This window comes from Drosophila simulans, chromosome 3R, assembly GCF_016746395.2.
Source record: "Drosophila simulans strain w501 chromosome 3R, Prin_Dsim_3.1, whole genome shotgun sequence".
NCBI classification, from domain to species: Eukaryota; Metazoa; Arthropoda; class Insecta; order Diptera; family Drosophilidae; genus Drosophila; species Drosophila simulans.
Genome location: NC_052523.2, coordinates 13,099,432 through 13,125,343, shown reverse-complemented (window position 1 = coordinate 13,125,343; position 25,912 = coordinate 13,099,432). Strand labels below are relative to the sequence as shown.

Genomic DNA, 25,912 nt, shown 5'->3' with positions numbered 1-25,912 from the left:
TGAACATAAATGGAATACATAAAAAGCATTTTTCCTGAACCGGACGGTATTAGTTGTTAACAGTTGAGCGGTCACACTAAAGGTCAGAAAACATTTTAGCGCGTTAAAAAGTCAACCAAAAGCGATTTTTATCCTCGTGGCGGCTGACTAGTCCAAAGTTGAAGAGCTCTATTGAATCAAGGATAACCTGATCCTGGACAGTTTGCAGTCATGTCGCATCACTACGTGGTGACGGCGCAAAAGCCGACGGCGGTTGTTGCCTGCCTAACAGGTAAGAACAAGAGCGTGTGAAAGAGAGGGAAACGGAGGGTCTTCCTATGCGGTCTCCCCGGCGAAAACAGAAAACAAGCATGTTTGCCGGTCACCGCATTATACAAGCCCATGGAGTAGATTTGTTTGCTAAGCACCGGCTTCTTTGATATGCTCCTTAGGCAACTTCACCTCGCCCACGGATCTCAATCTGATCATTGCCCGAAACAATCAGGTGGAAATCGATCTGGTCACGCCGGAGGGACTGCGTCCCCTAAAAGAGATCAACATCAATGGCACCATTGCCGTGATGCGCCACTTCCGACCGCCCGACAGCAACAAGGATTTGCTCTTCATTCTGACGCGACGCTACAACGTCATGATCCTCGAGGCCCGTATGGTCAACGACGTCATCACGGTGGTGACCAAGGCCAACGGCAATGTGTCCGACTCGGTGGGTATTCCCTCGGAAGGAGGAGTTATTGCGGCCATCGATCCCAAGGCCAGGGTCATCGGAATGTGCCTTTACCAGGGGCTGTTCACCATCATTCCGATGGACAAGGATGCTAGCGAGCTGAAAGCTACAAATCTTAGGTAATTCCGTTGTATTGTATAGTAGTTTTACACAAATACGTGTGAGCATGACCGTATCATGTTTTACCCTTTTTTGTATTTTTAATGAATCATTTTCATTTACTAGTAAATGTTTTATGATTGAGTCTGTATTAAGCTCCAAAATAATGTATCCCTTCTCCCTTCAGAATGGATGAGCTGAACGTATATGATGTTGAGTTTCTGCACGGCTGCTTGAATCCCACAGTTATCGTGATCCACAAGGACAATGATGGCAGGCACGTAAAGTCGCACGAGATTAATCTGCGGGATAAGGAGTTTATGAAAATCGCGTGGAAGCAGGACAACGTGGAGACAGAGGCCACAATGCTGATCCCGGTGCCGTCGCCGATCGGTGGTGTTATCGTCATCGGTCGGGAATCGATTGTGTACCATGACGGAAGCAACTATCACGCTGTGGCGCCGCTCACTTTTCGCCAAAGCACCATCAACTGTTACGCCCGTGTGAGTAGCAATGGATTGCGCTATTTGCTGGGCAACATGGATGGTCAGCTGTATATGCTGTTCCTTGGGACTGCTGAAACGAGCAAGGGAGTGACTGTGAAGGACATCAAAGTGGAGCAACTAGGCGAGATCTCTATACCAGAGTGCATTACATACTTAGACAATGGTTTCCTCTACATTGGAGCTCGTCATGGAGACTCGCAGTTGGTGCGCTTGAATTCGGAGGCCATCGACGGGTCATATGTCGTGCCTGTAGAGAATTTCACCAATCTAGCTCCCATTCTGGACATTGCTGTGGTGGATCTGGATCGCCAGGGACAGGGCCAGATCATCACATGTTCGGGAAGCTTTAAGGATGGATCTCTACGTATAATTCGCATAGGCATTGGCATTCAGGAGCATGCCTGCATCGATCTCCCCGGCATTAAGGGCATGTGGTCTCTAAAGGTGGGAGTCGATGAGAGTCCGTATGAGAACACTTTGGTGCTGGCTTTTGTGGGACACACAAGGATTCTCACGCTCTCTGGTGAAGAGGTGGAAGAGACCGAGATTCCCGGATTTGCCAGCGATCTGCAGACGTTCCTTTGCTCAAATGTGGATTATGATCAGGTGGGTTGCCACACAAATCCTACTATCCAGAATAATTTTAATTAATTATTTACCTTCTACTTCAGTTGATTCAAGTTACTTCGGATAGCGTTCGCTTGGTTAGCAGTGCCACTAAAGCCCTTGTGGCCGAATGGCGTCCTACTGGCGATCGTTCCATCGGTGTTGTGTCCTGCAACACTACCCAGATTCTGGTTGCCTCCGCATGCGACATATTCTACATAGTTATTGAAGATGGAAACCTTCGCGAGCAGTGCCGCAGGACATTGGCATATGAGGTAGCCTGCTTGGACATCACTCCCTTGGATGAGACTCAAAAGAAGTCGGATTTGGTGGCCGTGGGCCTATGGACAGATATATCTGCTGTTATCCTGTCGCTGCCTGATCTTGAGACCATCTACACCGAAAAACTAAGCGGAGGTATGCAGAAAAAAAAACGTTGACCGGCTATGTATAACTATAAATCTATGTATTTATTTTTGGCAGAAATCATTCCCCGCTCCATTCTGATGACCACCTTTGAAGGAATCCATTATCTGCTTTGTGCTTTGGGCGACGGTTCCATGTATTACTTTATCATGGACCAAACCACTGGCCAACTGACGGACAAGAAGAAAGTCACTCTCGGTACACAACCAACAACGCTGCGCACCTTCCGGTCCTTATCTACCACTAATGTGTTTGCCTGCTCCGATCGTCCCACGGTGATTTACTCGTCGAACCACAAGTTGGTGTTCTCTAACGTAAATCTGAAGGAGGTCAACCACATGTGCTCCTTAAATGCTCAGGCGTATCCAGATAGTTTGGCGCTGGCCAACAAGAACGCTGTTATTTTGGGCACTATTGATGAGATTCAGAAGCTGCATATTCGAACAGTGCCTCTGGGGGAGGGACCACGCAGAATTGCTTACCAAGAGTCGTCGCAGACTTTTGCTGTGTCCACCCTGCGTATTGATGTCCATGGAAGAGGCGGAGCTAAGCCACTTCGCAATAGTGCCTCTACACAGGCCCAAAACATAACGTGTAGCTCGAATTTCCTACCCAAACCGGGTGGTGGTAATTCCACGGCTGCAAATGCGGAAGTTGGTCAAGAGATCGATGTACACAATCTACTGGTCATCGATCAAAACACGTTCGAAGTTCTGCACGCCCACCAATTCGTTTCACCCGAAACTATATCCTCCCTAATGTCCGCCAAACTGGGCGATGATCCCAATACTTACTATGTGGTGGCCACATCACTGGTAATTCCAGAAGAACCGGAGCCGAAGGTGGGAAGGATTATCATCTTCCACTACAACGAGAACAAGCTTACCCAAGTGGCCGAGACCAAGGTGGATGGAACTTGCTATGCCCTGGTTGAGTTCAATGGCAAAGTCCTGGCAGGAATCGGTAGTTTTGTCCGCCTATACGAGTGGACCAATGAGAAGGAGTTGCGCATGGAGTGCAACATTCAAAATATGATTGCTGCTTTGTATCTGAAGGCCAAGGGCGATTTTATATTGGTTGGAGATCTGATGCGCTCCATCACGCTGCTGCAGCACAAGCAGATGGAAGGAATCTTTGTCGAGATCGCACGCGACTGCGAACCCAAGTGGATGCGAGCTGTGGAGATCCTCGACGATGATACGTTCCTAGGATCCGAGACAAATGGAAATCTGTTCGTGTGCCAGAAGGATAGGTAAGTGAAATAGGCTTCTTGAAATCAAGACACACAATCACATCAAATCATTTCAGTGCTGCAACCACTGATGAGGAGCGTCAGTTGCTACCGGAATTGGCGCGTTTCCATCTGGGCGATACGGTGAACGTTTTCCGTCACGGATCTCTGGTGATGCAGAACGTTGGTGAGCGAACTACGCCGATCAATGGGTGTGTTCTGTACGGAACATGCAACGGAGCCATTGGCATTGTAACCCAGATACCGCAGGACTTCTATGACTTCCTGCACGGGCTGGAGGAGCGGCTGAAGAAAATAATCAAGTCGGTGGGCAAGATTGAGCATACGTACTACCGCAATTTCCAAATCAACACCAAAGTGGAACCCAGCGAGGGATTCATCGATGGAGATCTAATTGAGAGCTTTTTGGACTTGAGTCGCGACAAGATGCGCGATGCCGTTCAAGGATTGGAGGTGAGCTCAATTGGATTTGACCACTAGAAGCTGATTATAATAGTCATACGTTTGATTTCCAGTTGACACTGAATGGCGAACGAAAGAGTGCGGATGTGGAAGATGTCATAAAGATCGTCGAGGACCTTACGCGCATGCATTGAGGTCCTTCGGTGGTTTGTATATAAGTATTGGAGAAGGAACTGTCTCACCGCGGACTATCTGTTTGTACATGAAACTTCGATACCATGTATCCCGCTTAACCACGTAAATATACACTCGAATGCTGCTTCGACTGTCGGATAACAAGACGTTTCTCGAGTTCCTCGTTTGTGTTTGCTCGTAAAAAAAAATTGACAATGTAGCAAAAAAAAAACTGTTTTAGATGCGCCTCATGCGCTCTTTCAAAGTAGCGCCAGTCACGCATTAATTTAATAAAAAAAAAATTAAATGGAAAAATAGCGTTGAAATTTTAGGGGTTTTCCAGTTTCCAATTGGATATTGTTGCCAGTTTTCTTACAACATTTATTTAGCATACTTTTGGGATAATCAATAAATTTATTTTTACCAGATCAATTGCTTATTTTTTTATAATTTTAAACTTTGTTATATTTGCGTTAATTTTCAGAATTTAACCATTTAAAGCTGTTAATTTTCTTCTTCTTAGAATTCTATAAGCTGTTTTAGGATTGTGTTAACTTAAATGAGTTCTAAAAATGCAGGTAAGTGCACGGAAGTGATTATATTTTTATTGCTTATACACATGTAAAACTATTCCAAAATTTCAATTCATATGTAAATTGAGTAATAGAGAGTTATAGAGGTAATTATATAGAAACCCAGATATAATTTGGATCAGAAATATATGTATCTCAAAAGGACGCCTATTGGCATGGATGTATTCATGGAACTATGTGATGCTGGCCAAATGCCGATCCACCTGGCTAATACCTTTTGGCATGCCGCACGCATGCGCAGCGCAGTTCCTTCGCCATCGGTCGCCGGGCACGTCCACATCATCCAGATCCGGCGGAAAACGTGAGCACATATACACGGACATGCATACCAAGGGGTGTGGGAAAACTGAGTGGGTGTGGTGCTCGGGGAGGGGGTGGCGCGGTGGCATTGGCGTTTCATTCATTAATACACGCACACTGGCGCACTGGCAAACGGGAAGGAGGCTGGAAAGTTGCATGCTTAGCCACCACCACCAACACCAGCGACTTCCAGTCAAGGGGATTGAAGTGCTGTCCGTGTGAGCTGCCTCTCTGTGTGCGTATGCGTGCGCACTCGTCGCGCCTCCACATCACTTGCCTGTGTGTTGGTGTTGCCGCTGGGATGTGATGTTGCTGCCGTGCTGCTTCTACTGCTGCTGCGGCTGCTGCTGCTGCTTCTGCTGCCCCCAGTTACTGCAGGCTGAGCTCGGTCCATTTGAGTAGTCACTCATTCGCTCGCCGCCCGCTCGCTGGTTCAGCTGCGCGTCCACGCCGTCTGTCCTTATAAACATATATGTATAATACCGATATATAATACCCATACACACAATATCCCAGTTTGGATAATTTTCTCGCTGTGCCTACAAGTGTTAAATAATATACATAAATATATATACATATAAATATCTGTGTGCATTAGGAATAAGTCAAGAATTCTAGCAAGCAAATTGCCCAAGTGCCATAAACGCAATCGCATAATACCCGTTAACGGGCTCATTAGGAAAACCTTTTTCCGGCAAAAACACAAAACTCGCTCGGCCGCAACACATATTTCAGTTTATTTATTTTAAAACCATCGACTTGAAGCAAAAATGTGCTAGCAGTTAAGGCGACCATTTAGTTTGATTCTCTCGGCGAACGGAGCTCTCCTATTGGGATTTATCGACGGTGGCCCAACTGCAACAATACCAGCGGCAAAACGGATAGCTGCCAGAGGTGAGATGACTCATTGCCCTTCGAAGGAACCCTTCTGACACCATTAAACATTAGTAACAATAAAACGCGGCGACTGTGAACAAGTGAAATCCAATGCGAATTGTTGTAGGCGATATTTGGAATAGAAAACACATGTATGTATGCTGGGCAAACAAAGAACTTGGAATCGTTGTCGTCGTCGTCATCGCCATCGAGGGCATGTCACCCAGTCGTCTGTAATATGACGCCCACAACGACGGCGATGCCGTCGGCGGAGGTTACTTCGGGCTACGTTCTGCGTCCTACCCCGGGAATCGGGAACCAAGAATCCGAAATAATTGTTTAGCCACAATAACAATAAAACGAAATAATATAGTGCCGAAAAAATGAGGAACCCATAAACCGAAACGCCCCACTGCCAAATGCAAATTTGCAGGGCCCAAACCGAAAACAACCGAAAGACTCTCTATAATTATGAAAAGGGAAAAGCAGCAAATCGAATTGCACTTAAAAGTGTCCCCTCGCAGACTCCAAATCCATGTCGGATTCGAATCCCAGACGCTGTGGTCATCAGCCCCGCGGTTTTCTACAGAATCCCCCGCCGTATCCATAAAACAAAAGCCAACGATTCTTGTTTTGTTTTCTTAATGACCGTCTCCGGGAATCGGTGGAGTTTTAGGTCTTTCATTAAGCTGAATTGGTAAACTATATTTGAGATTTAAAAAACTCCTTTTTTCTAGATATTTAGATAGTCTGAGCAGGCAATTGGTGTTAGCAGGCTGTTACATAGATATTGTTTTTAAGCGGAAATAATCTAAGTTTATATAGTCTTTAGTTTCTTGGCGGTTGTTTAGTTTCCCCAATCAGTGAATTCTTTTAAAAATTATCACAAATTCGCATAACAATATTTTATTTTATGTTTAGGTAAGACTCTTCTAGGTGCTGGAAAACCTTTACTTTTTCACTATAAACCTTTCATTTGGAGAAAACATTAAAATATCATTGCCTTGTTACAGTTTTCTCTTTATTTTGCTAAGAAAAGGAAAGTTGGGCATACATATAAACTTCCTTTCAAAACATGTCTAGCCAATGGACAACTCTGTCACAGCGAAATGGCAAGAGCAAACCCAAGTAGGAGTAGCCCAGGGGTCCACAGAAATATCCACATTACTGACCAGACTTCAGACGGGTCTTCCAAATGACCAACGAGAGTTGTATGCGTTTCAAGTTGAATGTAGAATATGCAAATTGCGCATAGCTAATTTGCATTTATGACAAAAATAATAACTAATAATCTGGTCAAGAGGGGGGTGGGTGGTTAAACCGAGACGCAGTTGCTATATGCTATATGGAAATGGAGTTGGCGATGGAAATGGATACGGATACGGGGACCTGGCGACAATGACACACCGAGAGATATGCGAGAAATTTACTATAATACTTCCAGGAAGGCAAAAAATAAGTATGTAGAGAGTGCCGACCGAAGGGCGCAAAGCACGGCGAGCAAACAAAACAGCATTCGGCTCGGACATTGGACATTGGTTGTAGTCGCTGGCCAACAGAAATGACCATGACGGGTCGCCAGCTCCAGGTCCAGCTCCTCGGTTCCTCCACTTCCACTTCACTTCACTCCGAAAGGTGTCGCGCGCCAAGCAAATTAGCGGGTGTGTCCAATTCGACAACGAGCCTTGGGACTCAGGAGGATGTTGGTCCTCCTAACAACTCACATGCTTACTTAAACACTCCAAAAATTACACATGAAAAATTTATGGCAATTTTAGTTTCAAGGAAATTTAAATATATTAATATAACCTACTAAATTCCACTGCAAAACATTATAATAATCAATTATCAAGCAGATGACGGAACTATTAAGTCGGAAGCTCAAGCTGTGTTAACATATTGTTATGTTTTCCGACGGCTTAAATCAGTCTATCAAATTCTAGAGCATTTTGTGAGAAACAACTTTAAAATCTATAATATAAATATATATCGACAATTTCAAAATGTTTCGAGAAATCTAATGATCTGTTAATGATATCAGAAGCCACTGAAACCACAGGCTTAGGGACTCAAATTTCAACCTTGAATACAAAGTGTCAAGCATTTTCGCTGAGTGCACACCTAGGTCACACATATGTGCCGGTGTCTTCAATGTCATGTCCCTTGTCACGTGAAATCAAATCATGCATCACAATTTCACGCTCAATCGCCAATGTAATTGAGCCGCACAGCCGTCCCCGTTCCTTTAAGTATTTAACAATCCCAGGTTGTCGTCCAACTGCCGCCACTATGTCTGCCACAAATCCAATTGGTTGGCCCAGCTCTGCCCTGAATCCGGGATCGGTGCTGGGTTTTCCGGTCGCCCAGCTTCCGTAAAAACAAAATCGAAGGGGTGGCATCCATGCGTGAATTGCAGCTGGAGCAACAGTTAAGCAATTTTCACACCCAAAATGTATTTATATAGAGGGATCTGCTGAAATATTTTTCTAATTTCTACAACTATTTGTTAATGGCATAATTTATGCGAGACCACGAACTCCTAGCACTGTGGCACATACCTTACTCTGCGTTTTCGGCTTGGTCCTGGCCACATGTCCTGTGTCCATTGTTTGGATCACGTTCCCGCGCCGATATCGAATCGGTTCGATCTCGGAGGCAACTTTGTTTCCAAGTGAACAGCGCTGTCGAATAACTGAGATCCTGGCTGGCATCCATTGTGCTCATCTTAGTCCTTGCCATCTCGCTATCGGATAACAGAGCCCGCATTTCGTCCTCATGTATCCGAATCCTTGGCGCTTCAAACTTGTAAGTTTTTTTTTGCTCTTCCCGCAAGAAAGGGTTCGGGAAATTTTATTTTTGTGCCGAAATTATGGGAATCTCCGTGTCCAATGTGCACGACGGGCATGTGTGCATATTATGCCATCATCGAACGTCTTGAGATACGCATCTAGATCTGTGGGCATGTAGGCTTGGACAAGTTGAGGGTTGATCGGAGGAAGCCCCTAGGCTTAGAGCATAGAGCATGTTGCAACTCACACCATTTTCCTCGCTTATCTTTCTTGGAATACAGTTTTACTTTTTATTTATTTAATATTTCAATGAACTATATGCTAGTGATTCACTATGGTGCATTATCTGCGGCGAGAGGGACTACAAGTGAAAAGAATATTTAAAATTTTTGCACGTTGAGCCCAGATAGTGTGGAAGATGTTGCAGTTGCAGCAGCAGCAGAAGCGCAGCAACAACACTGCACCGCTGCAGCTGAGGGCAAAAATTGTGCTGCGCGTGCAAGAAATTGTAAACGTCATTTGCGATTAGCTCATCGACGCCAGCCAAACAATATAAACAAATAAAAAACAAAGACAACTGAAAAGAGCCGAAATATTGTAAGACATGAGCCACTGGCAGCTGACAAGAAAAGCATTATCGCCAGCGACAACAAATCGGCAACACGTGCCACCGAGCCGGCTGACAAGTGGCCAAAAGATACTCATACTATTCGTGATCGATCAATGAATGAATCGCGTAAAGTCCAAAATGCGATACGATGACAGCGAATTATGACAAATTTGCTATTAACCTCTTTTATGGCAGTGATTTCGGTTTGGATTCAAATGAATTTTATATCTAAATGATATTATTAGGGCTTTTTATGAAAGATACCTACATATATGTTTAGACATGTTTTGTTTTTTCAGTAGCAAATCTCTGAGATTATAAAATTTAAGATTATAAAATTTAAGATTTAGTATCTTTACTTTGGGAGCCCTTATTTCTTTATATGCATACTTATTTTTATGGTTCCATTAAATTCGAATGACCAAATCTGGCTAACAATGGGTTAATGCCGTGCTGATCAGACCCTGCTTATGCACAGCAATATCTGATTCAGGGGTCAAATGTGGGCTTGGATAACATTTATTATAACTGGCGTCGCCCTCCGATTCAACTGAGCTCAGCAGAAGTCGCGAAGAAAGTAAATTCGCTGCGATTCGGGTGAAATGCAACACTTTTTGCTAACGCCGCACAAGTCATGGTCGCATGCTGGCTACTGTTTGTTTATTTTCACCCAGCATGTGACATTGTCCGCGGCGAAGGCGACATTGGAACCTCCATTCCACTCCGCTCTGCTCTGCCCAGCTCCGCTCCGCTCCAGAGCTCCGGCTCGAGCTCTCCGATCGAAAGCCATCATCTACGGCGGAGCGGTCAGAACACAGAAGCCAGCGAGACCGCTGCAAAAAGCTGAGCGGATCGGTCGCTAGGCAGCGGCGTCGCCGTCGACGGTTGGAGCGTTTTAGTTGCGGTCAGCTTAGTGTTGGATCAAGTCGCACTGCACCCAGTGACCAAGTCGTCGTCGTCGTCGTCGTAGTCGTTGTGTCGTCTTTGTTTTTTTTCACCGCCCATTGTCGCGCTCGGTTTATGTGGCATAATTTACGATTCCGCGGACCCTTGCAACTTCATCTTGGCCAGCGAATCCCTCAAGCGATGCAGCCTGCACTCCCGACAGACCGCTTATGAGATGGATCCAAAAAGTAATCATTACCCAAAAGGAATTAAACAGTGCTGCACTCGAAGAAATTTTCACAAGTACTTTTTTTTTGGCAAATATATATTGCCAAAGGACTAAGTAGTGCTTAAATCTAATATTACTTTAGTTTCACAATAATTAAACATTTTTATAAAAAATATTAGTTTGATATACAAAGTATAAAGTATCCTTTGGCAGGGATAATTTGTCACTTAAACTTTATTTTATCATGATTTTGAATTAAAAAATCTTAGAAACTAACCACTTACCATTTTAACAAAACTTTAGGATATTTAGAAAGTTCCATTTCAGTAAATTAATGCGTTTGACATTCTCAAAATATTTTTTATTGTGTGCTGCAGCTGCACTGTGTTTGTTTTTACTGTCTCGGGATTCTTGTTTTTTGACTTTGTTGTTTTTTCCATTTTTTTTTTTGGTTTTTTTGTTTGCATACGGTAGCCACCGAAAATGATTTGTTTTGTCTGCCCAGGCTGCAGGAGGATGAGGGAGACAGGGGGAGGTTATGCGACGTCGTTGTTGGGGCAAACTGCCTTTGTTTTGTGGCAACGTGCATTTGGAATCGGAATTGCAACATATCAAATTTCAATTTCAGTTGTAGAGATTTTGAAAATATGGAAAGTTTTCAAAATTCTTAAATACCAGCCAAGCAATAGGGAACTCGAAATCATTATAAAATTTAAAGAACAGATATTTAAAATTAAAAGATTTAAAAATTTCAAAATATTACTATATTGTATTCAGTTATAAAGATTATTTAAGTTAGAAAAAAGAGAACATGAAACTGCAAAATAATACAAGAATTTTCTTTGGTCACCATCCGTAAAAATACATCATTGGATGATTTTATGATTTTAAATGCTGTTGCCATTACAATTTTATTTGTTTGTCACATTTAATTAGTTTCGTTAAGTACATATTTATAGATCCCGATTTAGATAGAGGATATAATTTCCGTTTACGTTTTTATGGAGGCATTAAAATGTTTAGCATTTCAAAGGGTAACATCAAATGTTTACGAGTTGCTTAGAAAAGAAGTGAATAAAAATGGCGTCCATGTAAAGGGGGAAGCCCCTCTCTCACTCTGTCTCCTTCTCACCCACACAAAGAGCAGCGGGCACCAATACAACCGGAAGTGACAATACTGACATTGAATTTTGACAAGCGGAAGTGCCCAATGTGCGCATGTAGGTGCGCACAGGAGAGGTCTAAAAATGTAGAAAAAGAAAGAAATGTGAAAAGGAGAACGCTTAAAACTCAAATGCCAGAAATGTTCGCTAATGGAGTGTAACAACCCACACACAGACAGCTCACACACACACTCCTGCAGAGCGAAACACCCACACAAGCATCGAAAACAAAATGAAACTCAAATAACAATTATTAAGGCGTTGCCAGACAGGCACACACAATACAAACACAACACAAACACAACAATTATGTGCCACTGTGTGTGTGGGCGGAGCGGTGGCGCGATACAAACTCAAACTGAAATACAAACACAAGCGTAAACATACGTATTACGCACGCACTCACACCAATGCCAGTTCCAGTTTCCAGGCCAAGTCAGCCAATGAGAAAATGTTGTTGCCTGCCTGTTTGTCTGTGCGTGTGCCTGTGTGCTTGTGTGTGTATTTGTGTAATGCTCGCCGCTCTTCTTCTTCCGCTCTCGCTTGCGCGCACTGTTGTTGTTTGCCGCAGAGGGTGGTTGTTTTTGCTGCGCGAGTGTGTGTGTGTGTTTGTGTAAGTTGTGGAACCCGTTTTCCGCTCCCCCCATTCTCCTGCTCCTCTAGGTCTGTTACACTGAACAACAGCATTTGAAACAGCCGCAAAAGCAGCGCAGCCGTATTGAAATGGTCGGTGAATGAACCACGCACAGTGTCTTTGGTTTTTCTTTAACTATTTAAAAGTTGTTAGTTAAATAGCTATAAAGGCTTTGTTCTTAGTAGCACGACTACCTTCTGGGCTTATTATTGCTTGAAATCTGCCCTTCAGCTGCATCAAATTGTCTATTTAATCACATCTCCAAGACTACGCTACAAACACCATCATTGTCAGAGTTAAAAACATTATTATTATTGTTATTATTTATTTGAAATAGTTGTCTAAATTTTGCTGTTTAAAAAGCGTATTAACTTTATGCATAATGGGGGTTAAATGGCTATCGATATTGCGTATACGACTAGGTGAACAAAAATTTGGTGCGTTCGTTTTAAACATTTTTCCTTATTAGTATTACATAAATTTATATAAATAAATTACGACCTTGAGTTAAAAGTAGTAAAGCAATAGGTGGATCCGATACTAGATCCTGAAAGGGTTTTTAAAAGAAACATTGTGTAGCACACTTTTCAACAAAAGTAACCTAATTATATACCTTCAACACTACCATAGAGACTTAATACATTTTCTTGATTCTAAAATTTCTAGACTAAAAACGGATATGCTGAGAAGATTATTACCCATTTAAAATGCTGCCTCACGATCAAGCTAAGAAGCAAATGATAAGTGGTGGCTCTATTTATTTATTTATCTATGAGAACCGTATCCCCACCAGAATAATGTTCTACCAAATGACAATCACCTTCCGCTCAAGTGTCAGCGACCTTTGGTCATATCTATTTTCGTGTCATGTTCGACAGTACATGCACCACTGTGCTTCGCTTCTAATGTCTCTAAAATGCTACCTGGGGAATGGGACTCGATATGGAATTGGGAAAGGGACTGAGACACCATTTTCTTGCGCTCTTAATGTTGTATTGCTGTTTCCCCCATGCGTGTGTATGTGTGTGTGAGTTTGACAGTGTGTGTGAGTGGCCTGTGCTATGGATTGTTTCCTGTGCTCGTTTGTCGTATTTCTGGTCTCGTCTAGGATTTGATGCTTTTTAAATTCTTTTGTCTCGTACATTTTTTGTTGATGAATGTTCTGTGTGTGTTGCACGTTGTGGGGCTTGCCTTTTCTCAGGGGGTGTTTGTTCTGCTTCCTCTTCTTTCTGCTCAGCATCGGTGAGTGTTTATCTTGGGTGTTAGTGTGGGTGTGTGTCCTGTGTGTGTGTGTGTGCGTGTTTGACTTCTAGTGAGGAAATCCGCTTAATGCTGTAATTTTGCTGCGCTGTACAAACGAACACGTCAACTTTGATAGTGTAACCATTTTTAAGCAAAGCAAATGTGGAGATTCCTTCAACTCGTTATGCTAATATGAGCCAGAAATAACACTTTAAACACTTTATTCTTGCTTTTACCTTGTATTATATTATTTCGTAAACGAAAAGGTTCTTGTTTCTTAAGAGATAAAGATCATTCTTTGATCTAGAAGACCTTTTTCACTGTTAATTTATTTTTTATCAAAAGATTGATATTTAAATGCTTGCTATAAATAATAAGATATAAGATATCTGAATTTTCTTGAGCACTTTATAATCACCCGGCCACAATATTTTTACCAAAGAGATTAATTTAATTAGTCATAAGCAGTTTATCATTCGAAATGATACGCTTCATAAAGTCACTTAAACCCTAGCTGAAAACACAGAAATCTCCCTATTTCAACACTATTTTTGGGGAAACCAACTAATTACCCGGACTTAGAACGTCTTTAGCACCTATACTTATTTTGGTGATTTGATTTTGGGGGAGGAAGACTCTGTCTCTTCCGCCAAACATCCCCCAAAAATCATTTATCCAACTATTTTTAGGGGAAAACTTAAACGTTAGCCTTGATATTAAAGTGAAAAGTGTCGTAAATTTCAAGGTGAAATAAAAAGTAATTGTATACTTATATGTAATATGTATATATTAGTGCATATGTATTTTCCAAGTAGAGTCATTCAATTTGCTCCATTTCACTTAACATTCGCATTTGAATTTCAAAAGATGTTTTTAAAAACAATTCAATTAATTGTTAACTATAGTTTTTGCTTACATAAAACGATTCGACAATGGAATGTTAATGCCTTGTCGGTATATATATTTCATATATGTATATGTAGTGGCGTTTGTGTATACCCATAGGTATCTAATGAAACGTGATTTTCTCTAAAACGTGACTTTGTATTGATTTTTCTCCAACCATACTTTTGTTTCATTTTACACCAGAGCGTAAGACTCAACCACAGTGTTTTTGTTGTAGTTGTAGTTGCCGCTGCTGTTGTTGTTCTTTTTTTATTGCCGCTTTTTTTTATTTTTGCAGTTTTTATTGCAGCGGAAAATTGGTATCGTCAACTGCTAAATGAATACGCAGTAGATTGGCTTCCGAACCATTTCGATATGATTTTATTACTGTCATTAATAGCAAAATGTTGGAATCACAATTCTGGGAAGCTTATATGCGACGGAAGCTACTGGTTTTATATATTTGATTAAATTATAAATTTAATTGGATTAATTTAGTTAAGGTGATGTTGAAATTGCAAAGCACTCTTGTGGATTTTACATTCCTTGAATTTATTTTTATGCAAATGTATATTTACTACAATAATCATTGCTCTGCATGTTTTGAAAAAACTTAACAGAAATTCTTTGAAGATCGTAATTTAATAGTTTTATGCATTAGTAGTTACCTTACCCCTTTCGCCTGGAACATTTCTTATGTTAATTTGCTCGCAACTTGTCATCCGCATTTCCCCTGCTCCACTTGGTGGGCTTATGTGTGTAACGTGTTTACACTGTGTCCATGTTGGTCTATTTGTTGGAATCACACTACCCGTGGCTATTTGCTCAGTGTCCACCATCAGCGATGGTAGCCGGTTACCAGGTTCGTCCGGATCCATTGTTGTGCCCACTGCTGCTGGTGTTTTGGAGCAAATTCGAAATCAAATTCAAATTTATGGTGAACATCACGTACGGCAATGACAACAATGGATGGCGGTTCGGTTGGAAGTCCAGCTCCGATTCTGATACCGATACCGATTGGGATTCCGAGGGTATGGACTGGACTGGCTGCACCTTGGAGAGGAAGTGATAATGGAGGTGTTCGGGTATTTACGCGTAGGTGAGGTCGGACCTATGTACAGATAGCATAGTCATACTATACCGTACATGTGTGTGTGTACAGATTCGGTGCCTCAAATTATGATTATCGATTTGACCCTTGGAAGTTAGTTGGTGGTAGTGCGCTGCTGTGCAACACATTTTGACTTGTTTGATTTTCCGAGAGCAGGGGAATTGTTGCTGGTTTTCGTATTGTTCTATGGCCTATGGGGGCCCATCGGCCATTTGGCTGCAAGTTTGTATTGTTGATCGATTTTACGTGATATTTCCGAGATTTTCCGTATTTATAGCTTGGCTGCTCCTGGTACACATTTCGCTGCTGCCGTATTTGTTGCTTGTATACATATACATACATACATATTTTTTTTATTCCATTCGAAAGTTTACTTTCGCATTTTGAACGCCTCATCGCTTTGCGTATTTGCCCTGGCTATTTGTACGCCCCCATCCACTTCACTTCATGTTCTTCCCCCCCGAAAGCCCCACATAATTCCAAACTCGAAGCGGCAGCTCTCGTTTATGTTTGTTGAGCAAATACAAATACGATTGCAAATACAAACACGAATAAAATACATGCATAATTATTTTTCGAAAATATAGTGTAATGAAAACAGTGATTATGATGTGCTGCTGGTTGATTATTATTACGATTATGGCTTCGGTCGGGCGGATCGATTTGGCTGCACATTTATTTGCTTTCACTTCGCTGCTGCCCAATTTGTTTGTCCTGGCTGTGTTTTATTTCTGATTTACGGTTAAGTTCATGCAAAATAATTTGCCCGATTAATGTTAAATAAAGTGTATATTGGGTTGCACAGCTTCAATTTGCAAACAAAAGCACTAAGTTCCCATTTGCTGTTTGAACTGGCATTTGCAACTGATGCACGACTATTGGGATTATTATTTATGCAGTTGGTTTTTTTTCCATTTTAAGCATTTTTAAAATTGCATTCATTTACAGCGATGCGTATTTTGCAAATTAATTTGTGCAAATAGCTCGTTTTTTCGTTTACAAAAGAACTATTTATTTAATGAAGAATATCTGCAGGATTTTGTTTGTTTGTCACAAATTTATTTTACAAAATTTTGGAATTGGATGTTGTGGAATATTTGAAGACAGAACCATCTAATTGACTTAATTCATAAATTTACTTCTCTCTTTAATTTTTTTTTATTTTTTTTATAAATTTCATGCATAATATAAAATACACTCCTTTAAGCTCAATTTTTATGCTTAAATCTCTTGACTAACAACTTTTGATGCTCAAGCGACAGTAGACGATTATTTCTCCAAATTTGTGGATCCTGCTCGCAATCTTTGCTTAATTCCGTGCTCATAAACCATTATGCTAATCAATAGGCCATTCTTTGCATAATTTAGGGCGCCATAAAAGGGCCAATTGCCAACTTAACGGGGCCAAAAACAACGACAACTGTTCGCAATTAGCGGATTTGGGCGACCAAAAACAAAGCCAACGCTTTGTTGCCCCTTTTCTGAGATTTTGGCTGGTGGTGTTGTTGTTGTTGCTGCGACCGTCGTTACTTGTTATTGCAGGCAATTAAAAACGCACGCCCAACACCCTCGAAACACCCCAAACACACACACAACCAAACAACACCCCTCGGATTGCATAAACTTTTGTTTGATAATGTTAAAGTGCCGCGCAAACAAATCAAAAAGCATATTGAAATTGGGTTAATGTACGGAAACGGAGGCAACCAGTCCGGATGCGAGTCCGTATCCACATCCACATCCGCACCCAGTTGGTATGGTATGGTCTGTCCTGGTCTGGTGGTGTCCTTAGCCGCTGTTTGCTTTACGGGTTTTAATCCGAAAATTAAGCGCGAGCTGAGCATTAAAATTTGCGACCCATTCCGGAGGGAGGTTGCCCCTTCAACGACGCGACGCCGACTGTTGTTTCAAGATAAAAACTTCATGTGCGTTGGAAAAACACACGGGAAAAGAGCGAAGGACCGCAAATGTGGGGGGTGGGTGGGTGTTGAAGTGCACAGAGAAAAATGAAAGCAGGTTCTGCGAGCAAAATAATTTAAATATATTCGGTGATAGTAAGGTTAACTAACTCCAAAAGTTTATTTTAAAATTTTGCACAATGGAATGTGATTTTTTAAAAATTCATATAGTTATTAAAAAACATATCAGTTTAATGAAAAGTATTTTTGATGAAAATATAGTTGAAATGATTTTCATTTCTTACACAGATTCGAATGCAATGTTCAGCAATCCTAGAAAAGTAATGATTGAATATCCTTTACCACACATTTTTTTCAACACATAATTCTTCGAGTGCTGAAACATTTTGGCAGGAACAGGAGCAGAGCTCTTATCGTCGTGGCCCCGGCATATGTTACGCACATTTACAGCGTATGGCGATTTTCCGCTTTCCACGGCCACGGCCACAGCTTCCCACCTGATAGGAAAGGGGACTCGGGAATGTGTGGGAATCGCAGTGAGGTGCCGGTAGGAGTGGCAGGTATGCCTGGCTGCCTCGCAAGTTTCTCACACTTCCAGGACATGTGCTGATTTTTTTTTGGCCGTTTTTCCCCGACTGGTTATCAATTGGCCGATTGGAAATTCCCCGATGGCGATGCGCTAGCGTGAGAACATGAGCTGCGAGCACCGGGTTTTTAGCATATCCATACCTGTGGCTCGTCCTGATGGGAAGCGAGAGGCAGCAGGATCGGATGAAGGATGCAGGATGCAGGATATAGGGTATAGGCGCTGTTGCGCCTCGCCCGCAACACCCACATTAGCATCGGACCAGCGTCCAGTGTCCTGTTAATTGCTTTATGGACTCTCTACTTTCCGTTGCGTGGGAATCTTTGCTCATCCTACCTGTTTCCATGCCACACCATCCCATTCCCACAGCATCTTCCTCCTCATGTGGAACTCTCTAGTTCAAGTTCAGTGTGAATATTTGTGTTGACTTTATTTTTAAACTTTTGGCCATTTGTTTTCAGTTTGCTGTTTGTGCCTGTAACCAGATTAAGGTCAAGTTGGTCGGATGGGCTGGGATTCGGCTTGAGATCCGGTTCATTGGGTTGCCATTCGAGGCATGAGTCGCATTTTTATACGCTTTCCGGGAAGAGATCGTTAAAGTTCGAGTTTCATTGGCGTGAAAGGGGAACTTTTGTAGCCCGAGGGTTTATTAAAATAGATGTAAAAAAACTTTCAAATGAGAATTTATTTTTATAAAATTTCTATAAAATATTAATCTTAAAGATGTGCTCATTTTACGATGATTTCATACTATCTAGCATGTTTAGATTCCATCTTTGTTTCCCATATCCAGAATTGAGATTATGGAAACGAATGCTGATATATCATTGGCATATTCCCGTATTTATGGCTATATGAAAAGCTGTAATGTTCGAATGGTATAATGGCTTATATCCTGAATAATTTTGACCCACTTACGACTCGTAAACTATCCTATTAAATGGATTTGCCGGCATATGAGATAGCCAACCCTCTGGCTGACTCCTGTCCGCATTTTGTCCGCGAGTCGAGTCATTTGTGGCAATCGCGGCCTAAATGGGAACGCCTCAGTTTTCCCCTATTTCCCCTGGCATTTCCACTTCTGCAACGGAGAAAGGGAAGCAACCTCACTTCAGACGTGCATGTTGGCACATTTGCGTTGCGGATTAGCGCGGAATACTCTTTAGGATTATGATCGTTGGGCAAATCTGTTGCTCCTGCGAATGCGTAACGGATGTCGACAATTCCCTCAATCTCTGACTTTTGACAAATGTTTCATTTCTTGCTGTTAAATGGATGCAAAGCATCAATACAAAGGAAACACTTTATTGGAGTTTTTGATTTGATTTTTGTTTTCAATTTTTTATCATAAATTAGCTAAGCTATAGCTATTGTACATTTAGAAAAGGTATAAAATTTGCTATATATATGGTATTATATGACCTTAAACGGCGTCTGATTGACTTGAATATCTAACATTTTTGGGCGCAAATTAGCGGCAAATCTAGAAACATTTTAGATACGTGACCTAAGTCAATAAACTTGTATTTACGTGCGAATTCCAGCCAGAAATGGCCAAGTTCTTTAAGAGTGACAGAAAAAGTGACTCGATGGGAAATAAAGCAGCAGGAGTTCCAATGGCTTAGATTTTGCCAAAACTGCGCCAAAATCACGTTCGAAAACTATCAATGGCAGGATTCCGGCTGTGGGTCATCCTCATCCTGGCTGTGAATGTGTGTGTGGTGCATATAAATTTCGCCACCTCCTAAACTCTCGTTTGGTGTGGCAGTGTGCGTGGGACATCATTTGGTTATTATGTGCTCACACATATATGTATGTGTGTGTGTATATAGATATAAGTGAAACTCCTGCGGTCGGCAAAAGTCAACCTGTTGAATGCAGGAGTCACTTCGAGTGAGATGGCAGCTATTTTCGTTTCGCCATTCAGCAAAAAGGATCTGGGCAAATTAGTAACATTGCGAAAAGTCAATTGCATCGGTTAAACAGGTAAAAATACAGTGCAGCCAATGGCAGGTTCTTCTCACAGGATTCAGGTAGCAGATCCTTTTCGGGATCAGTTGGGAAACTGTTAAAACTGCTTGTGCCGGTGGAAAGCGGCTCAGTTGCAAACAGGTGATTGCAGGGATATGAGCAAGTGCTGAGGAAGTGCTCGCAACAGTTTCAAAACAGGATCTATAGAAAAGGATATCTTTAAAATGACCAACCATCGGCGAGTGCGCAAGGATTGCTATGAGAGCAGATTGCATGGTCGGTTGTGGTTTTTGGCAACGTTTTTTTTTTATATATATATCAACGTTTTTTTTTTGTTACCAACTTTTACTGAAAATGCTTTTTGGTTATTTCGATTTTTACAGATATAGCCAAAACGTGTGCCATGAAGGAGAAAAGCAAAAATGCGGCACGCACGCGACGTGAAAAGGAAAACACGGAATTCTGTGAATTGGCCAAATTACTGCCGCTGCCGGCGGCGATTACTTCGCAACTGGACAAGGCCTCCGTCATCCGGCTGACCACGTCGTATTTGAAAATGCGCCAAGTCTTTCCCGATGGTAAGTTCAATCGGAAAATCGTCCTGCGGAAAAACTCCATTGATTGGCGCTCAATTTGTCGCCGCTCTTGGCTTTTCATCTCGTGTGAAATGCGCCTTGTGGCTACACGGCAAATGATGCGGAATCTTTGACAGCCACGCGACCGACACGCTCATTATAATCCAAGCTCGTCATATCCTCGCAGCAGGACATGCTCCTTTGTTTTCACTTTAACTCCAATGTACTTGCAATGATTTCATTTCATTCCATTTTACGCTGCCAGTTTTCAAGTTTAAACGGCTATGTTTGTTTAAAGCATATGTTGGCGAGAATCGGCCAGGGAAATAACAGGGAAATAGCACTCAACAATGGGCAGACAATAAACAGCAGGATGAAGTGGGCGGCTGGTTGGGGTTGGCCAAAACACAATGGCGGCTGCTTGGTTCTTTCACTCAAAGAGTAGCGAGAGCCGCACTGGAAAACCGAACTCGAACATCCTCCCCCCTCCACACACATTTTCCCAACTTTTCCCCACCGCCCATGTGAGTGTGCGCCACTGAGATTTTCTGCTGACAAAGAGGGTTGCTCGAAAAGTGGGTGGGTGGTTGGTGGTTCGGTTCGTCGGTCGTTTGGTTGGGTGTTTGTCGCTCCCATTGTTGCCGCACCGTTTTGTGCTTTTCTTTTCAGCCTTTATTGAAATAATTATTTTAATAATAGGCAACAAACAACGAGATCCGGACGGGCCAAGGAAGTGCCAGTTGTATTATGTACAACACAATGTATGTTGTATATATGGTGCGAAGTCGATGAAAGTCAGGGGGTGGGCCAGTGGGTGGAATGGTGGGCTGTGAATGGGCCACCTACGGCGCTCGATGACTTTAATTGGGAATAATATTTAGACGTCAGCAGTGGCAAGTAGGGCGTGTGCTGATGCCACTGCCACTGGTGCTGCTGGTGGGAATTTTGCGAATTAAGATACTTCGAGCGGATGACAAACAATTAATTCAGCAAATTGGGGCGGATAAGACAATAGAAACGGGAGCTTGACATAATACTAAATCAAAGTCCAATCAAACGGAGTACAGTTCGATTTGATTAAGTAGCAAAACAATAGAAACGAGAGCTTGATATAAAACTATATAAAAATCGATTTTATTAAGTAGCAAGAACTTCTTATATTTGATTCTTAAAGACAATAAAACATATTTTATAAATTTGAATCTTATTTTGTAGGTCTTGGCGAAGCTTGGGGCTCCTCGCCTGCCATGCAACGCGGCGCCACCATCAAGGAGCTGGGCTCCCATCTGCTGCAGACGCTGGACGGATTCATCTTCGTGGTGGCTCCGGATGGCAAAATCATGTACATCTCGGAAACGGCCTCCGTGCATTTGGGCCTCAGTCAGGTGAGTGTCGGTGAATGGATCTCTTGTCCTGATTTATGCGCATAATTTGCCGGGCCACCTGAATTTGCCTTTTTGTATCCTGGCCACCACTTGCATTTGCAAGTCAATGGGCTTGGATGGTGCAGGGAACCCAAGTGCTGTGGCTTCAGCAAAGACGATTCATTTGCATTTGCCCACTAATTGGCACTCAGTGCTGGTGGAGCAAATTTACATAGCTCCAGTTACATTATCAGCTTAAAGAAATTAACTTTGCATCAGTTTAGGACATATTTTATATAAATTTAATATTTAATGGTTTCATTATCTTTCTTCAACCAGGTTGAGCTGACGGGCAACTCGATATTCGAGTACATACACAACTACGATCAGGACGAGATGAACGCCATTTTGTCGCTGCATCCGCACATCAACCAGCATCCAGTGAGTAGAGCATCCGTGTTTCCACAGAGTCCTTTGAAACATTTGAAAACGTTTGCGCTCTCTTTCTCTCTCTCCATCTCTCTCTCTCTCTCTCTGCCATGCATCCATCCTACTCTGACTTGTACTCACGCCACAGGCCGCCTTTCTCAACTCCCTACAGCTCGCCCAGACGCACACGCCCATCGGCAGTCCCAATGGCGTCCAGCATCCATCCGCCTACGACCACGATCGCGGATCGCACACCATCGAGATCGAGAAGACCTTCTTCCTGCGCATGAAGTGCGTCCTGGCCAAAAGGAACGCGGGCCTCACCACCTCCGGATTCAAGGTAAAGGATTTTATACATACCATTCCATCAAGTGGATTGCTCATCCTTGTATTATTTGATGGTTTTAGGTGATACACTGCTCCGGCTATCTGAAGGCTCGCATCTATCCCGATCGCGGGGATGGACAGGGCAGCCTCATCCAGAATCTCGGCCTGGTGGCCGTCGGTCACTCGCTGCCTTCATCCGCCATCACGGAAATCAAGCTGCACCAGAACATGTTCATGTTCCGGGCCAAGCTGGACATGAAGCTCATCTTCTTCGATGCACGGTAAGTTTAATAGCTATCTCCAGTTAATTAGGGCACACAAATTTGGGTACACATGTTTTTTTATCATTAAAATCCTCTCGAGAAATTCCTATAAATATAACAACATCTATTTATTGGAAGTAAATATCAAATTATAATTTTAAGACCAATTTTTATCCGTGTAGCCTGGTGCTTTCACAGCACAATTTTTCTCTCTGCACTCCAAAAAATCCTCGAAAGTATCCTTTGCCTGTTTGCCGTATATTCGACACTAGGCAAATATTTAAACGGGCCGCAGAATTCGTTTTTTTACACCACGATAAAAAGTACCAGCAGACGCCCCCAAAAAGATAATGTTTTCAAAGTGGCGAAAAACAAAAAAAAAAAGAAAAGAATCGAGTAGGAAAAAGGAAATGTAAGCAATACGGTGGCGACATGACAAAAGGAAAAACAAATCATTTCCCTCTTGAGCTTGATTTTCCTTTGTCCCTGTGTGTGTGCGAGTGTGTGTGTGTGAGTGCTGAGGGGGAAAAGGGACGCTGTGTAAGTGCCTGGCGGGCCAAAAAACCAGCCCACTTTGTCTGACATTATTGTCACTCAATTACCCTCATGATGCCACACAGCATATTGCCATCCTATTCTGGCGCCCTCGCACTTTCGCAGGGAACAACCCCAAAGTGGTGAGCGGTAAATCAGCCCCTTTTTCGCCGCATTTTTTTTTTGTTTTTCCTGCATAATTGAATTGGAGTCGGCAAAAGTAAACCAGCCGAATAAAGCACGCCAGCGACAAAGGCAACACCAATGACCAACCATTCACTGTTTAAATAAGCAAGCGAAACTGTTGCCCTCGACCTCGAAACTTATCCTCATTCTCATCCTCATCCTTTCGCCTGTTTATTTGCTTACAGCGTATCGCAGCTAACAGGATACGAACCGCAGGACCTCATCGAGAAGACCCTGTATCAGTATATCCACGCCGCAGACATCATGGCCATGCGCTGCTCCCATCAAATCCGTAAGTAAACTCGTCCCTATCCACTGCCATAATAATTTCCATAAAACATCATTCTCATCGAGCTTTTTTCTTCTCTCCCTTTCAATAGTGCTGTACAAAGGACAAGTGACCACCAAGTACTACCGCTTCCTCACCAAAGGCGGCGGCTGGGTGTGGGTGCAGTCGTACGCGACACTGGTGCACAATTCGCGATCCTCGCGAGAAGTGTTCATCGTGAGCGTGAACTACGTGCTGAGCGAACGAGAGGTGAAAGACTTGGTGCTGAACGAGATTCAGACGGGCGTTGTGAAGCGGGAGCCCATATCGCCGGCGGCCCAAGCGGCACAGGCAGCTCAAGCGGCACAAGCGGCGCAGGCGGCTCAAGCGGCTCAGGCGGCACAAGCGGCGCAGGCGGCACATGCGGCTCAAGCGGTGCAGGCCCAGGTGGTGGTGGTGCCCCAGCAGTCGGTGGTGGTGCAGCCGCAGTGCGCCGGAGCAACGGGTCAGCCGGTGGGTCCGGGTACGCCAGTTAGTCTGGCCCTCAGTGCGAGTCCCAAGCTGGATCCCTATTTCGAGCCGGAGCTGCCGCTGCAGCCGGCTGTTACGCCCGTGCCCCCAACGAATAATAGTAGTAGTAGTAGTAACAATAACAACGGCGTGTGGCACCACCATCATGTGCAACAACAGCAGCAGCCCGGCAGCATGGATCACGATAGCCTGAGTTACACGCAGCTTTATCCGCCCTTGAACGACCTGGTGGTGAGCTCGAGCAGCAGTGTGGGCGGTGGCACCGCCTCAAGTGCGGGCGGTGGATCCAGTGCGTCGGCCTCGTCCTCCGGCGTTTACTCCACGGAGATGCAGTATCCGGACACGACCACCGGCAACCTGTACTACAATAACAACAATCACTATTACTACGACTACGATGCGACGGTGGATGTGGCCACCTCGATGATACGTCCATTCTCGGCCAATTCGAATAGCTGCTCGAGCAGTTCGGAGAGCGACAGGCAGCTGTCCACCGGAAATGCCTCGATTGTGAACGAAACATCGCCCTCACAGACGACCTACAGCGATCTGAGTCACAACTTCGAGCTGAGCTACTTCTCCGACAACAGTTCGCAACAGCATCAGCATCAGCAGCAGCAACAGCATCTGATGGAGCAGCAGCACCTGCAATACCAATACGCCACCTGGTGATCCTAAATGTAAATAAGCAAAAGCTGGACGATGAGCCTTGACTGCTACTGTACTGTTGTTTATAAAACGTCGACTGCCCCCACCCCACCATCCGTTGCAATGTTATATACACCTCTGAGTTCTCAGTTCGAAATTGTAATATGTGGCTGAGCCACAAACCATCTGAATTTCTAGACCTCCTCTCTATGCCTCTATATTATTTATTAAACACCCCCATGCATACCCAATGCAATGCGTTCGCGTTAATTGTGCAGTGTAAAGTTACAAAGAAATTGATACAAAATGCTAAGAAAGAAATGCGGAATGATCGTTGTTAACAAATGCAAAAGCAAATACAAATTCTATAATAAATAGTTGTAAGGCCTAATTGTAAACTGTTCATACAAACTAACTTAAATTAATTGCACATACTTATACTTATAACTATATCGTAAAGCGCATACACTTGGCCCCCATAATCATGCATACACATAGGATCTACGAATATACATATGTGTATATCCATGTATATAATTATGCAATAATGTGTAAATAGTGCAGGGTCCGCTCCACTATGCAGTTAACGAATATGATCTTCATAAGTCAAGTAAATAATTGTAAATGTAAAATCTATTATTATCGAGAATTTTTCTAATTTGAATAAACAAATTATTACGTGGGTGAACAATAAAAAATAGAGCGAGAGTTCGATTTTTTCAAATAAGCGCCGCTGGAAGCCTCTAGAGTTATTATTTAATTTAGTAATCTTGGTTTACAAATAAAATGTTATTTTCAAAAATTA

At 42.9% G+C, this 25,912-nt stretch overlaps 2 protein-coding genes across 6 annotated transcripts; both read left to right on the top strand.

Moving 5' to 3' along the window:
• The first annotated feature begins 31 nt into the window (after positions 1 to 31).
• LOC6728266 (DNA damage-binding protein 1) lies at positions 32 to 4,504 on the top strand. Its single transcript, XM_002103579.4, has 7 exons — positions 32 to 271; positions 432 to 843; positions 1,011 to 1,935; positions 2,001 to 2,352; positions 2,419 to 3,613; positions 3,670 to 4,066; positions 4,129 to 4,504. Exons 1-7 carry the CDS (start codon positions 211 to 213, stop codon positions 4,207 to 4,209), a joined length of 3,423 nt encoding a protein of 1,140 aa, XP_002103615.2. The 5' UTR covers positions 32 to 210; the 3' UTR covers positions 4,210 to 4,504.
• A 945-nt stretch (positions 4,505 to 5,449) lies between these two features.
• Positions 5,450 to 25,912, top strand: LOC6728263 (protein single-minded). Of its 5 annotated transcripts, none has more exons than XM_039294898.2 (8): positions 5,450 to 5,976; positions 20,366 to 20,560; positions 21,773 to 21,942; positions 22,261 to 22,362; positions 22,499 to 22,690; positions 22,759 to 22,958; positions 23,846 to 23,952; positions 24,041 to 25,912. In XM_039294898.2, the coding sequence occupies exons 2-8, from the start codon at positions 20,386 to 20,388 to the stop codon at positions 25,129 to 25,131; spliced, it is 2,037 nt and encodes a 678-aa protein (XP_039150832.1). In that variant the 5' UTR covers positions 5,450 to 5,976; positions 20,366 to 20,385; the 3' UTR covers positions 25,132 to 25,912. The 5 variants fall into 5 exon arrangements, with proteins under 5 accessions (XP_039150832.1, XP_039150830.1, XP_039150831.1 ...); XM_039294896.2 differs by lacking the exon at positions 5,450 to 5,976 and adding an exon at positions 10,189 to 10,490; XM_039294897.2 differs by lacking the exon at positions 5,450 to 5,976 and adding an exon at positions 10,192 to 10,490 and having other exon boundaries at positions 22,523 to 22,690.